The 16,779-nt window shown below is 34.0% G+C and overlaps 1 protein-coding gene across 1 annotated transcript in view; it reads right to left on the bottom strand.

Annotated features, from left to right (window-relative positions):
* LRPPRC (leucine rich pentatricopeptide repeat containing) overlaps positions 1–16,779 on the bottom strand; it is an 84,369-nt gene that overhangs the window by 53,016 nt on the left and 14,574 nt on the right. The window contains exons 8-16 of the mRNA XM_071739450.1: positions 16,215–16,359; positions 15,308–15,450; positions 14,934–15,039; positions 14,715–14,822; positions 9,449–9,567; positions 8,718–8,811; positions 5,567–5,636; positions 2,460–2,487; positions 169–226 (exon numbers count right to left, since the gene is read on the bottom strand). Of these exons, the coding sequence (XP_071595551.1) occupies positions 169–226; positions 2,460–2,487; positions 5,567–5,636; positions 8,718–8,811; positions 9,449–9,567; positions 14,715–14,822; positions 14,934–15,039; positions 15,308–15,450; positions 16,215–16,359 (871 nt within the window). The remainder of the gene's footprint in view (positions 1–168; positions 227–2,459; positions 2,488–5,566; positions 5,637–8,717; positions 8,812–9,448; positions 9,568–14,714; positions 14,823–14,933; positions 15,040–15,307; positions 15,451–16,214; positions 16,360–16,779) is intronic.

The following is a 16,779-nucleotide window of genomic DNA, read 5'->3' as shown; positions in this document are numbered from 1 at the left end:
TCGAAAATATGTGTCTGATTATTCGAATCAGGACTTTACCCAACATGTTTTCAAATTTCACTTTCAAAAAGAAGCAATCAGTGTTCACTGTTGTAATCCCTCAAACCCATCATTACACAGAAGAACGGATTTGTGGCTAAGTTACAATCATAGAAATTGAAACTCTACCAGTTGGTCCTGGAGGCGTCAGGCAATAACGTTCATCCTTGTACAACAGTTCTGTTATCTGGTAAGACAGAATAATCGTACATTGCAGCAAAAAGAAGCAAGCAAGGACAAAGAGTATCTGAAATTGAATTCTCAAAATAATAAAGCATTTCTCTGTTAAAGTATTATTCTTTACCACATCATAGTAATTCCCCAAGAAATACAAGGAAGGTTTTTACTGTGAATAACAGGTTTTTCTTTGAAAAATATTGCAAACAGAAATGTTTTCTGAGGTATGGCAGTAAGACAGACACTCTACTATTCTGTTTATGTATAATTCTACAGAATGTTAGCTATCATAAGACATTGCTTAAGGCAAGTATTAACCAGTGTCACTCCTAGAGATGCTACAATTATATTCCAGTTTACAGAAAAGCTGAAGTTGGCCCATAAAGCTTTTTTTAATTTTTTTATTTTGAAAGAAATAAATACCTAAAGAAAATAAAGGAAGATGCTTACGTGGCACTGCTAGATTTAAGGTAACTAAGTACAGCTGTAGTAAGTAAGTGCAATTCTAAATGACAAAATATTCAGACATAAAAATTAACTGCATTTTACTAAATGTAGCACACATTCCACCAGTCGTACAAACTCAAGGAATAAACAGACTTTTCCGAGATTCATTAGAGAAAAAGAAGCATTTACCCCCTACCCCCCCCTAAAAATACTTTAAACATCACTTCAAAAATCCATCTGACTTTTCTTAAGGAAAACATCTTTAGTGAAAAACTGAGATTTCGAGTTTTTCAAGAATTCTGCATTATCTGCCATGATTCTAGAATATAATCTGAAAGAAGTTGGAGGGAAATGCATTCCCACTGTCAAAGTGCTGTGTTTTAAGCAATGACAAAAGAAGAACCACCCTCAGCTCCAATTGTTAATGAAAATGGATAAACAAAGCCAGAAAATACCAAACATGTAATGGAATATGGTATCTGACACTTCTCATTCTAACAACACTACTGACACTGCAGACAGTTAAACTACAGCTTTCTCTTGCCCTTTTGCCCCCATCCTCCTATGAAAAATCAACACACAGAAGAACCTACAACTACAATAAAATCCAATAAAGTCATGACAACACAGTTCCAAACCAGATCCCAGATGGATACCAAAATGGATGGATTACAGAAAAAACCCCACAAATGTGTGATAACTATCTATTTACAGCCTAATCTTCCTTGCTTTAGGTTATTACACATATTTACTCATTAATTTAGCAAAGACAACAAAATGTATCTTGCTTCTGTTTTGGAGAACTACTTAAGTAAATCTAAATATTACTTCATGTGCAGACCATCATTACTTTAGTTCTCTGTCATTCAAAATTAATTTCATAATAGTAGAAATATGAGATCCTCTTTTTTTCTTCACCTCACCCTCTCTTTTTATTTCTTAATGAAAAAAAGGACAGAGGCAGACTGCACCACAATCTTCACACAACAGAAAATGGTAATAAAATACAAAACCAACTGCACCTCTATTACATAAATCACTAATCAGTGACTTTCCAAATCACTATTTCCTTCTCAATCCAAGATTTTTTTGCCAAAAATAAAATAAACTGCAAGCATAGTCAGCAGGGATAAAAGACAAAAAAAGCACAGTGAATCCCTTCCCAAATTCTGTAACCACATCCTAGGCAGTATCTGTCGGTACCTTCTCTATTCTAGAGCTTCACAAAATTTATTTACCAAGTCATATTGCAGTATCTTCCTAATGTTGCCATACCAGGGAAGGCAAAGTGACCTGTCATTTCCCCTTGACTTCACCCATATGATTTCTTTTGCCTAGATTTGCCTTCCATATTTTAAGTCATACGACTGAAACTTTGAAACTCTAATTGTGCCTTATTATTTTAGTAGTAAGAAGAGGGGTTTGGGGATAGGAAGAAAGTTTACAGAAGGCAGGAAAGGGAATTTCACAATGTCAAATTGCACAGCCATGGCAGGCTTTGTTTCAGAAGCTAAAATATATATATGACCTCCAAACTATTACAACAGTGATCAAAAAATCAGAGTAGCATAAGCTACACTACATGATAACACCACATTTGATTTTTCACAATTAGACTTAACTGTCCAGTTTGAAAACTCTGTTTCATACGGTTGTATAATCTGCCACTGAGCAAAGTCTTGCTCAAATTAATGAGGTCTACAATTATAGGGCTCAGAACTGATTTGTAGTAAAGCATCACAAACATGCAGTACATAACAACTTGGTTTTATTTACAGCATTATTTCTTCACTTACCTTGCTCCAGAGATGTACATCATCTGAGCTGAAGAGGGCAGCAAAGGATAACAAATTAAAAGCAATAAAACGATCTTACTTGTCTACCTTTTTTTAAAAGAAAACACAAAGCATTAACACTGAGCATCTTAAGTTATTGAAATAAAATTAAAATGTAATTGCCATATACTGTTTGAACCATTTTTTATAAAGCACTGCAGTTTTCACTGTACTGCAAGTCACAATTTCTGCTAAATAACTTAAAATAATACAGGCACTCATATAACAAAGGCTACAAAGAATGTATTTTAGTTTTTAGTCCAGTCTTTTAACATATACTAATTGTACTGTTTTATTTTATGCTTCATTCTGCTTAGCATTTCAAGAAGATAAGCCTCACTCAAGCAAGTTGCACTTCACATAAATACCCCATATGAAGAATTTGCTAGAGCTTCTGTGCATTAAAATTAGATTTTTAGTATAGATAACTAGAGGCAGCTATAAATGCATTTATACCATGCATAGAAAGTAATCGTCTCTTATTTAAGATATAGCTTATTGTAGGGAGATAAATAGATAATATTCTTAAAAATAAAAGAACTCTGATTTCTCCCATCACAGAACAGAACTTGGAGATGGAGAGCACTTCTCTGTACATCATCAGGTTACAACCAAAGATCAAATGCTACACAGTAATGTATATAAAACCCAACATCAAAATGTTAACCAGATGACTGAACTATAAAAAAACCTGACATATTCCTATAATTTGTAAAACATCAACATTCTTGCTAGAAGCTACAACTTTTTGCTAACTATAAAGCAGCAGTAGCATGGACAGCGCTAAGAAAACAAAAGCTGATGACCTAATTTCATCTTCCTGTAATTTTCACTAGGGGAAAATAAGATGTGAGTCAGAATATCTGCACAGAAACTTGAAAACGTTCATAGAATTTTAGGACTTTATTTAGGAGGTTCAAGCCTATAGGCCATTTATTCTTTTTGTGCTAGTACTGCTTGTCTCTGAAAATGAGTCAAATGCAGGTCCGCACAGAGGAAGAAAAAAAAAAAAAAAGGTTAGTTAAGCTTTCCTGGGTGAACCTGTTCCACCACTAACAGCATGACAATGAACTGCAGATGTCAAATGCATCAATTTCCTAAAGTACTTGACTCTGAAATAGTAATGGTACATCAGGCAGAAAGAATGGGAATACTTTGAAGCAGTTACTAGAGAAGTGCAGCTTCAACAGGAATCCATAAACTAGTCTGCCACAGACATTGTTCACATGTCTCTGGTGTTCACACCCTGTACTTTTGTACGCCAGTCCCAAAGTCCACTCATTTGAACATCTGACACCAGTCACCCAGTTGTGCTGCAGTCTTTACAAAAAGTACAAATAGTCTTTTCTTTTATCCTATCATACTCTCAAGCTTCATTTTCAGGCTGTACTACCCTTTAAGTGTAAAATAGAAAGGGAAATATGAACTGGCATGCCTTAAAAAAAAAAAAAAAAAAGTGAAATCTGGGCATAGTCAACCTTGTATATTGCTTCTAATGACAGGTAGCAAAATAAGACAGACAAGAGATTAATATTAAATAAATAAAACACACTTGTGCCACGCTTACAGGTAACAAGATCGAGAGGCCAGGAACAGTAAGCTGAACTTAAAACATAAAAGAAAACTAAAAACCACGCAGCTAAAAATACCCACGAAACCTCAGAATTCTGAGGTATTACCCCAATTGTCCAATAACTATTAAAGTCACACAGTAGTAACAACTCCACTGCTGAGGAGTGTAACTTTCACTTGAGGAGAGTATTTTTTAGCAATTTTCACAATACAAGTTGATAACATTTTAATGATGCTTTACATTGCATTCTGAACACCTGCACAACTCCCCAGTGATAAGGATATTTCATGCTAGCATCGGTTGTGCGTGAGAAATGTTAGTATGGCTTCCTTTCTAGTGCAAGTCCTGCTTCTATTTATCTACACTTAAAAAAGCAAATGTGTTTGAATAATCCATTACCTTAATATACCTGAAAAGACAATTCTGGGGCTGACTATTAAAGGCAAAACTAGAATGCCTCTCTTTGATCTAGAACTATTTCACTTAGCCCTCGGACATCAAGGTCAGCTAGAACCTAACTGACAAACCCAATACTTGTTTGCCTTTTCTCCTTTTCTCATGGTAGAGCAGAATCAACTAGACAGAACATGCAATTTATTAGGAAATTATTTTGGTCATATTCACCTCCTACATTTTACTAATATCCAACCTAAACATAGTTACATCTCATAGCCATTACAAAGTCTTAAGAAATAACTTAGTCAACAAAATCAGCCTTCAGACTCTGATCCTAAAGAATATTTGAGTGCCCTCTCTGGTTCCAAGTTATGTAAAGTGCCCTCTCTGGTTCCAGGTAGTGTAGACATGCTACAAAAAACCTACTTCATTGACAGTCCTAACTGTTTGACTGGGGCAAAAAGTGAATGATAGAAAAGCTTAATTCACATATACTTGTATAAACTTAAACCTGCAAGCTAGCAAGGAACCCTCCTTACAAAATGGGACCACCTGGCTGTGATTACAGTGATGGCATCGTAGAACATTACGTGTTAAAAGTGAGCTTTTAGAAGTCCTATTAAACCAGAGGGCAAAAGACAGCTATCAGATGTAGTAGCATGTACCTGATTCCTACAGGTGTTTCACCTCCATTAAGCACCAGTTTAATAGTTAATAGTGATATTCTGGGAAATATTAGATTAACATAACAGTTTATACACAGAAAAACGAATACAGATAAAATCCAAATGTTTACTTCCCTGAGAAGTTTATATATTGTCAAATACTACAGAACAACCAAGAAGAGTATAGTTCCTTTTAATCCACTATACTTAAAACTTAAAAGGCATGCTTATATATAGCAAAAGCAAGGAAATCAGAGAGAGTAAAAGATATTCCTTAGATATGTTACAGCTGAAACCCTAGTTTTAACTTTTCAAATGGGGTCGGTGAGACAACAGCAACATGGGACAGGTGAGGAGACTGCACAGACTTGTGCTCAATGAAGCAAAAAAGAGAAGAAATTTGCTACAAAAGAAAAAAAAAAAAGCAACCTTACCTTTTAAAACCCACAATGAGGCTGCTTCTAAACTGACGATTATCAATGGGAGGTGTGTTTGCTGAAGATACTGTAAATGAAAAAATGTTTCTCAATAGTCATTATGAAAAAATCCCTGAACTGCAATGTCAAGGCATAACTCAGTAGGCCATGTAAATATGGTATAATTAGAATACTATTATAATATTTTAGTAAATGCTGACACACTTTTGTAAATCAAAATTTCAAATATTAGAGTATTTGAAACACTCTTGGGTTTATCAACTCTTAATCTGCTCTATTTCAAAAGGGATCAAATGTTCCAAGAGATTTTTTCATTTAGTTGTCTTTAATATCAACTTAATACATTAGTCTTTTATACAAATTGTAACAACAGTAAGCATCTTATCTGTAAAAAATTAAAAGACCAAAAAGCAAACCAAAACACAAATAATGCCAATCAAGAAAACTTGAGCTATTAGCACTAGAACAAAAACTGTTCAGAGAAAAATGGTTTGCTAATTGTTTCAAACTATGAGCCTTTAAATAGACTTTACAAATTCATTCTATTTCTTTTTTAAATGACTCTCAGGTGTTTGCTGATGTAAATTGCCTGACAAGAAAAGCAGTTTTATCTAGAGTATTATCCACTGAATTATTTTAAACATAAAGGGAAAACAGATAAATATTCACAGTTCTAAATGTTGATAATTACAATTTGATTGAACATGAAGCAAACTGTAAAACTACTTAAAACTGTATATTTCTGAGAGGTCAGTCACAATTATGCCCTATGTCCTCATCTTTACATAATTTCTTAGCTCAGAATACTTCAAATAATTCTGCTCCTAGAGGATTCTAGAATAGCTGTCATTAATTCCAACACCATAGTCCAGCAAAAAAAAAAAAAAAAAAGAGTAGGAGATGTATTTAGTTCTGTATGAAGTTATTGTCCTCTGATTTCACTGTCACAATAGAATTCACCCCTGTAAAAATCCGAATGCACTGCAAAGGCTACAATAAGATATACAGTAGAAGACAGATGAAATAAAACCACCACCTCTAAAGGAACCTGGGAAACAAAAGGCACAAACATGCTAAAACCATTCCTTAGCCTAACTCTAGGCATTTAGAAAATAAAAAGTTTGAACATTTATTTTAGTTTGAAAACCTCATGTAAAGTTGTTTTCAAGAAACCCTCAATACAAATTCTCCTCCAGTGGTACATTAAACTTTTTCCTCAAAAAGACAACCAGGAAAGCATCTTAGTATGCTCAGCTGCTGCTGACAATTGGCAACCTGGTTTCCTTAGCAACAAACAAGTCTGAGAAAATCAAGAGGCTGACAATGAAGTGGAATGGAACGGCATGATAAAGGGAAAAAGCGGCTCTCATGTTTGCTGCCTTATGTGCCCAGATTCCTCAGCTGATGCTTCGTACTTTTCATCAGTAGCAGAATCTATATATTATAAGGTATGAGAAGCTGAATCAATACACCTAGACAGCAACCAGCATTAATAACCAACCTTCACCTCCCTTGACTACACTGATGAGACAATCTTGAACTGTTTTCCATACTGCACCTATTTTTTCCCTCTTTGTAATACTGCAAAAGAACCCGAGTCAAAACAGAAAAAAACCCAGCTGTTTAATATTGTGCCTTATCATTATATAGGTGCTAATTAGATTTACTAGCATTCACTGCAGCTTGGTAAACTATTTTCAGGAGAACCTTCCTTTAAAGCTCAAGTTCAAAAGATACTTTGTATGTCTCTATGAATTATTAACCCTAGACTTTGTAAAAAGAAATACCACTACAAGATTTAAATTCAAAACACAGACAGCAGCTAAATAATACACTATGTGAAACTAATTTCATTACAGTAAGAGAGAATGCAGTCTACTAGATGTGCTTGTATCATACTTCTGGTATCATATACACTTATCATATACCAGGCACAAATACTTGTACACACAACACACCAAAACCTGACTATTTCAGTTAATTAAAATAAGTATAGAGGTGTGAGTAAACTTTTTTGTGCATGCAAAAAAAACCCCTTATTTCATTTTCCAGAAGAAATTTAATTGCTCCTAATAAATAGCTATGATTTTTTAAAATTTAATACTAATTTAAGTACTTTATTTTCCATAGTTAATATTTCTTTTGTTGCAGGAAGAACAAACAAAATAATAGTAGAATGTAAGGTGAATCTTAAAGCTGTGCTGGATTATAAATATTGAATAAAATAAAAAAAAAAATCACTGATTAGTAACTACTTTTATATTCTCTTATTTTTAACACAACAGCTTCCCAGGGTCATGGCATATAGACTATATATTTCTGCATTATAATAAATAAAACAGCCAATGACAATAGCAGCATAAGACTGCTAAAAGTTTTCCCCAAACCTCGGGCAAATTAAAACTGTTGTTTAAAAAAAGATTTTTCTGTATCAGATTTGGTGCAAATTTAGGTATGTGATTGTTGTCCCAGTATACTAGACAAAAAAACTCTATTTGTTTTACATTTTGAAGAGAGGCATACCTCCTACTTAACCAAGCAAACCATCCCATACCATACATTTAGTCAATGATGTAACTTAACTTTTGCAAGCGCTGAGCACCAGAACAGTCTCTGTGGAAAACTCATTAATAAGTGATTAATTCATGCTGTTACAACTTGATCATCTAATTAGCCCATCAAATTTATACACATAACTTCCATGACTAGCAGATCAGCAGAGTACCATAGGTAAGCATCAGTGCCAATCAATTCTTTTCAATTAATGAAAGTTGGTTCTTTCATTAATTCTGTACAGAACTGTATCATTAGACTAGCATCCTGTTACAGTTGCTGCTGCAAACAAAAGCAATCCCAAACACTTAACAGTCACTGTGCAATGCAGATGGTTTCCTTAAGTGGATCATAATCCTACCACAATTATGACAAAACTGTTCATTATTAAAAATACTATAACCACAAAATGTTATCCAGAATTCTAGTTTCAAACTGTCTGACATCTCATCATAGAGCACCTCACATAGTAAAAGCTTTAGTCAAGTTTCCTCACATCTTCAAACCTCATATTAATGAATGTAAACCTCTTACCCTACAGCCAATCAACACTACTGACAAGTACATAGTAACATGCAACATGAAAAATACATACATAGAGAAAGAACATTGTTAAGTCTTCCATGTGATGCTTCGTATCTTATTTCTGCCACAGAAAATACAACTGTTTCAAACAGGCAGTCATTTTCCTAGAGAAAAAAAGCAGTCAATCATTGGAAGTACATTGAGACAAGACCTTCTGGTACTTTCTAATTTTAAAAACTGGCATTCTTGTATTGATAACTGTTGAGAATATAAAAGGTGCTCAACAGAAGCCTATATGACTAGCCAGGTAAGTTGCTAGTCATTAAATAGTATGCAGCTTTCCTATTGAAATCAATTGCAAGAGACAAAGTAACCAAAGGGGGGAGGAAACTGGGACAGTTAAACTTGGGTCTAAAATTCTGAATTCTTCAGCAACCAAAAAAAAAAAAAAAAAAGAAATTTCACCAGAAACAATTGTAATACTTCTAATCACCAGTAAAAAAAAAAAAAAAAAAGAGGACATAATTCACTGATTTACTTTTCCACTTGAGGAAGTAGAAACTTAGTAAGCTGAGCAAAATACTTTGGCTAGCTCTGAGAAGAAAAGCAGCAGAAAGAAAAGGAGAAAGACAGGGTAGACAAACCATCAGTGCAACTGTTTCAAAAGTTATCTAATATACTGAACATGCTTCATCACATGAAGTTCATGTTTAAACAACTATTGAGATCTAAAGGCTTCACAGAGAACAGAAAAACAAGCCATGCAACACTTATTTTTATGAATCCTAAACGTAAACTCACCTTCAGCTGGCGACGGGCAGTTTCACTGTCAGGAAAATTATTAAAAACATAATCTACATATGTTTCTGTATCCAGTTCTACCCCCAACTTGTGCATCGCTTTGAGGACTTCAAAGATACCTATGAAGGCAAAATTGGTAAGGCTAAGTAAGCATTTCAGAAAAACCAAACCGAAGACTCAACATTTAAAACAAAATGTTGCTTTTCAAAACAATGAAAACTTCTCTTCTTGAAAATGCGGTGCAAAATCCTGAATTTTTGTTTCAGGTATTAATAAAACTCTTTAGTATTAAACTTAAAACATAAACTTCCAGTTCTGTGCTGAATTATCAAAAACATGAAACTCCTGGCTAATTTGGGGAGTGCTACTATACAAGGTTATTGTGCAACAGTATCTGACAGTTACTCTTTTTCATGTTTTCAAAACACTTTTAGAGACATATATAGAAATCTTCATATTATTCTATATAAAAAAGAAACCTGCAATTTGGAGCAAAGTGCAAATACATTATTTGATAAATAATACATTCTTAGCCTTGTTCCTAGTATCCAACCCTGATTAGAAAGTCACGTTTTCAAGATCTGTCTTTAGATTTGTTTAAAACAAAACATATTACGTAAGCAAATATTTTGATTACTCTATCAATGAATCAGCTTCAAACTGGAAATTCAGAGAAAGGCTGGAGTCTCCCAAGCCCCGATGTAGCTACATTATAACCACTGAAGGGTTCAGATCTACTCACAGACTGTAGATTACTACTGTTGATATGCATTAGCCCAAAGGCTAACAGATACTAAACAGATTCTAAGCACATACCAAAGTTAACAGATACTAAATTTAAATAGTTCAGCAACTACAGTGTAGAGTTTTAGAGTGTATGTCATGCTTTTTTAATTGCTCACACTCTTCTGACTTGTAGAAACTTCTTGCAGTAACCCCAGCTAGGAAACTCTGAACCTTTGTCAAAACCAATACAGGTATTACCATTTTTTGCTGGTATAAAAATGATTTGTCAGTTGCTGCAGGACACCAGTACCAAACAGCATATGTTTTTTTCAACTTGCATTTCATACTTATTACTTTAAAAATGTAAAGTTTCCCAAAGTCCCTGTCTTTGCCCTCGAGTGCCACCTATGGAAAAGTGACACTTCCATGAATATTTTATGCAGTGCACTATGGTGCAAATAATCAAATGTGAATTCCCTTTGAGCACTTGAAAATACATGCAGGCAAGTCACACTAGATTAAAGTCGCATCATCTGTTCAAGTTTGCCTTAAACAAAACTCTGATTTTGGCCCAGAATCTGCAAAAATATGAATAAAGAATTAATTACAGTAAGTCTTTCTTTATACCTTTCAAATTTTGACAGTTAGTTTCTATTTCATGTTTTCAACTTCCCAGAGAACACATTATGTGCACTAATGCTGAAACCTTTCCAAAAATAACTATCTGTATCCCTTAAAAGTAGCTTGAAGACCTAGAACTAGATATAGTGAATAAGGTGTGGTAAACTCAGGGTGTTTGAGTTCAAGTTTGTACCTAGAACATAGTAAAAAACAGGTATGTGAAACATCCCCATTACCTAGTAGACATCTGTCACAAAAACATTACATGACTTGGCCAAGTTCCAGAGTAGGAAAGGGCACATATAAGGATCAGAACACCAGCACTACAGTGAGATGCAGATTAGGGAGGAATACCAATAACAATACTGCACATAGCCAAATTAATTGCAAGTTGAAAAAAAAATGCTGCCACACATTTCTTCGTTTCTAAGATGGCTGATATTCAGTTTTTTGGGGGGAGTAGAAGATTAATGAAAACCAACACAGAAACCTACAATTTTGCATACATTTTCTACCTCACTGAGAGCAGAACTACTTTATTATCACATAATTATCTTCCACAATACAAGGCAATGAAACATTCCCACTTCAATCAAAATGCTGTAAAATTGTCAAATACATGCATGGAATAGGATTTGAGCATTATGTATGTGGACTTTTAAGAAATTGTTTGCTCCTTGTATTGGAAAATATTCTAGCCTTTTCTCTCTCCCTGAACCAAAGAACAGATTAAAAAGAGACAAAAGTGCAGTCATGTTCATCTAGAGCACTGGTTTCCCAGACTCTTCAGAGAGCACATTCCCAGTACACGTGTATTTATTTAGAAATTATTACATGTACTACTGTCCTGGTATATTATGCACATTATAAAACATACAGAAAACCCCAGAAAGTATAACAGCCCACTTACACCCCAATGGACTAAAATCCACAGTAAAGTTTTCCAGCCATCTCCCTATTAGATCAAGAACAGGTTTTGTTAACTTGAGCTGAGATACATAAGGACTGCAGGAAATGAGGATCTAAAAATCAACTAATTGAGTGAGCAGAAAGAGGAAAAACAGGGAAAAAAACACAGTCAAACTTCCCTGCTTTTGTAAATACTGGAAACAGCACTCCAGCACTGTAAGAGAACAGATTCTCAGCACCCTAACAGAACAGATTCTAGCTTCAAATCAGCATAGCCAAGAATAAATACAGAAGAGATGAATTTCAAGATGTTCATAATATTCCCCCAGTAAAGCAAAGCAACTTGCTGCTTTCCAAGAGGTGAAAAGAGACTTCAGTTTCAATTTATCCTTCCTTTCCTAGGTTTCTCATAGGAAGTCAAGCCTGCTTCCTAAAGGAGTCCCATCAGAACACTGGGGATTTCCAAGGCAATTATGTACAGCTCTACATGTTCAAGGGCAGTGAAACTGCACTTCAAGAACTTTTCTCAGGAAACAAAAAATAAAAACAAAAGTGAAACACACAAGTGACTTTTTATAACTGTCTTTAAAAATAACATGAACATGCAAAGATAAAGGAGAGCTCTAAAACAGTAACAACTGTATTCAAATGTTTTTGCTTATTTATACAAGGCCCTCCTAGTTTTTGTGCAATCTAAGTCTCAGTGTCAATAACAGTTTCAGATCCACTGCATATTGAACTTTTAAACCCTGTAAGCACTTTAAATTTCTAAAAGCCTAATGGCATTTACTTAGATAAATACTATGGCATGAGGTAATTATCAACTTACATAACAGATGCATAGAAAAGCAATAATGCCCCATCTGAAATAATTTGCCTGAGTGAGATCAGTGAAAAGAATTGTTTGCTATTTCAGAGTGGTTATCTCTGTATATTTTAAAATAGCCTTGCTTAGTTTCATTCCTCTTTACCACCACTGCCCTGCTACTTTTCTTTCAAACTCAATTCCATAATAGAAAAGTTAGGTACATCACACTCAGTATCAGCTTTTGTTACAATAAACATCAGATAAAGGTGTACTTAAATGTTATGTAATTGTTTGGGTGACATTATAAATACTGATTCAGACATTTGCATCCTGCCATTCAACATAAGCTGTTGCTTACACTCTGCTTTCTTTAATGATAGTCCACTGTCTATATCCCATCAGATTTTTAACAGTTTTTCCTCAAAGTCCTTTTCCATTTTCAGCCTTACCTATACAGAGATGCAAAATTACAGACATTAGGCCAGGCATTAGTACTTTGTAGAGTAAGGAATTATTAACTATTTTTAATATATAGTGAGATATGATACAGTGCCTATTTTTTTTGTTCAGACAGTTCACTTTTTGGTACTACTACAATCCTGTTCATTGACTATCTGCTGTCACCTGTAGGTGTACCAGGTTACAAAAATGTGTTCACAAACCTATCATTCAGACATACATAAGTTTGCCTCTGCAGACAGAAAAAGAAAGGCTCTCTACGATATGGGAAAATTGAGGGTTCCTTCATCAGTTTTCTTCTCAGTTTGTTCACATGATTTCCAGCAGGACTTATATAAGCAAAGAATAGTCGGTGTCTACAGCAGGAGTCTAAATCAACCAAGAGACATGAAAATTTAAGTTTCTCTTGACGGTCAGATATTACTTCAATTTTGGCAACCAAGTCTAAATCTAAAACTACTTTGAATATCTCTCCCATGATTGCGATAGTGAGGTGAAATTTCCCATCCAGTAACAGAAGGCATGTTTTCTTCCGTAGGCAGCATTCACACAAAAAAGTATGATACTGATTTCAATTTACTTATTTTTGGCAACATTGTACTTCGAGTAAGCCACAAAGGACCAACTAAAACAATGTTGCCAGACTTTTAAAATATCATAGAAGTTTCAAGCACTTGAAAGCCTGGCAGAATATAAACTTGGGAAGTAGTCTAGCAGGAACAGAGCCTAAGGAGTTAATAAAAACTGAATATTGTTTTCACAAAGGCTTTTTGAAAAAGACTTGAGACATTTTTATAGCCAGAAACAATTAGGGAATACTTGTTTCAGCATTTCTTCCAAACTGGAATGTGACTGTATATTTAAGATAAAATTGCGATATGAAGAGTGCTAAAAGCACTTTTTTTTTTGTTTGTGCATTTTGTTTGTCACCCAGTGTCACACTAACAACTCTGCATCTCATTCTAAAGCACATTATACTGTGAGATAAGATGAAAAAGACAGTTTTTTGTTTCCCCAAGGGGGAAGTACTTCTGTTAAAAGCATCTTTTTACAATACCATTCTTTCTGAATTACCAATAACGCAAACCAAAGAATTAGATATTGTACTCTAAAATTTAATATTTGTTCAATTCTTATTCATATCCTGTAGACATCCCCATGTGTAACAGGGGAAAGTATGCTAAATGCTTAAACCTACTTAAGAATCCCAAAGATTGAGCATTTCTGTCCTTCAATCAGTATGCTGTCAGGTCATGCTCACACATTCAGAAATATAAGTTCTCCAGCAGTTTTTATTATTGCAATGAAGTTTGGCTTATCAGGTAGATATAATACGAAGCTGGCATGAAAAAGGGATTGGATTTGAAGATGAAGACAGCTATTATAACATAACCTTACTTTTAACTTCACTCAGATTTCAGTTTCTTCGTGAGTAAATTTTAAAAGGTCACAAGCACCAAAAAGAACCAGTGGAAGGCAGAAAGAGTGTGAAGAGTTAAAAAGATAATTAAACTCTTACACATCTTTGTATGCAGGGGTAGATTTTAAATTTGTAGAACTGTACCATAACTAAGAAAGGTTTTGTGAAAGTTTTGTTGAAGGAAAAATTGTTTGAACAGTAAGACATGCAGCAAGGTCTTAATTTACTTTCAAGTGTCTGCTGAATCTCATAGCTATGTTTTAATAAGGATTTGTGCACTGGGTTTGTGATAAAGCTAGATGAGCATTTATCAGATAACTAACCTTTAAGATTCTTCTCTTTCTGGAACCCAACTAGCAGTGGCCAGGAATAATGAGGTCTGAGTGGCAAGCCTTCTTCTTTCATCAACTTCATCAAGTCAAGGGCCAAGGCTGAAAACATTCACAAAATAATTAAACAGTGTACTTTTTAAGGATTTCCAATAAAAGATAATAAAATAAATTTCAAATAAAATAAAAGTATAAAACAAATAAGCAGAGTACCTGATCTGTTGGTCTCCAAAGCACACCGCAAAACAAACGGTAATGGTGCCGAGTGCATTTTTGCTTCTTTTAACTCATTACAAAACTGCTTCAGCTTGCTCACAGGCTGGAAAGGATAGAAAAAATTGATTTGTCAATTTCTGAAACTGTTGACAATGTCAGATTCTTTAGGAAATGGATATTATATATGATAAACATTATTCCTTCATAAATTTCATGTTACTATGCAATTTGATATAAAATATCAAAATCCTTCTTTTATTCTTTGAAGAACCATGCAAAAAAAAAAAATCCATCATTTTCCTTCTTCACATTACACTAAATAAATAAACTGTAATTAGTATATTAAGAAAAAGCATTACTATTATGCATACCATATCTCTATTTACACAGTGTTGCAAGAAGAAGCTACCCTGGTCCATATTATCACGTGACAAATGATTGAAAGACTTCAAAATACGGAAACTGATGTCTTCGAAGCCGTGAGTTACCAGAGTCAAACACAGGTTCATTGCATCTAGCAATTGAAAAACAGAACAAAATTAAAGAACTGCACATAACTACTTTCTCATTAAACTAAAATTAGTGAAAGCTAGGAAAGCAGGTGCTTTCCAATCATCATTTGTATACTTTTAAACATTAACCAAACAATTTGAGACTACCTTTTTCACATTAATATTTAGCAATGAGACTCACTTTTTCCATTAAAAAGACGGTGGTAAAAATGACAGAAGCATCACCACTGCAGGATTACAGTAGGATGATAAAAAAAAAAAAAAAAAGCAACAAACACATTTCTAGATACATCAAAAAAGTGGATGCAGTATAATTTACAGTTATCAATCGGATATGCATACAAGGATCCAAAAGTGAATTTAACTGTATATAAAGAAAACTATATTCAGTGTCTGGTCTCCCTTTTACGGTATTCACAAAGAGCTGTCACAACAGGAATCACGACAGCATTGCTTGAAGAAAGGACTCCACACTTACTGCTTTCCTATAAAATCTGCAGAAATTTTAGACATTAAATAAATGAACAGAATAACCAAATTATTAAATCGGTTTATATTTCATTTTTTTAAAATATGCAGCACAAATGAATCCACAAATTAGTGGCAAAAATATTTTCACTAAGTATTCAAGAGAAAAGCAAAACATTACCTAGTTTTGGTGACCATTAGTTATTCTTGAAAAAAAAACCAACAAAACAAAACAAAAAGAAGGCTTTTCCTTTTCATCCTGAGTAGAAAAACACTGCCATAGTAATCAAGAACATACCTGGAATTAATTCCCTTTCAAATCTTATGCGTTCTTTAATATCTTCTATGTACTGAGGATATCCAGCCTTGGCAAGGCTAAAAATCACCTGCATCAAAACCCTATCCATAAGGTACCCTTCAGTCTCTTCAACATCTTGTAGAGTCTGCAAACCAAAATAGATTTTACTAATAAACACTCAAAACAATATAAAACCATAAAACCCCTATTTTAAACATGGATTTCAAACTTTCAAAAAGAAATTACTTTGAAAAGGGGAGAATGATTACTTAAACTTTTTGTTAGTATTAGGAAGGAGGTTGGTTGGTGAAGATTTGTTTAATTTGTAAATCACAGAACAGCATTACTCTCACATCACATTGTTTAGTCCTCTCCATCTGATACTACTTATTAAACTTGAACTAATGTTATTTTCTCATTCATTTCCATATACTTCAATTTTTAAGAAGAGTGAATACTTAAAAAATATCAGCTACACAAAGACTTGTAAGACAGTATTATCTAACCCACACTTCATGAATGTTGTATGTACTCTCAAAAAAATTTCAATTTTACTGGAATGACT

Source organism: Heliangelus exortis, chromosome 3, assembly GCF_036169615.1.
Source record: "Heliangelus exortis chromosome 3, bHelExo1.hap1, whole genome shotgun sequence".
NCBI classification, from domain to species: Eukaryota; Metazoa; Chordata; class Aves; order Apodiformes; family Trochilidae; genus Heliangelus; species Heliangelus exortis.
Note: the sequence above shows the minus strand (reverse complement) of the source record. Positions and strands in the feature narration are given on the sequence as shown.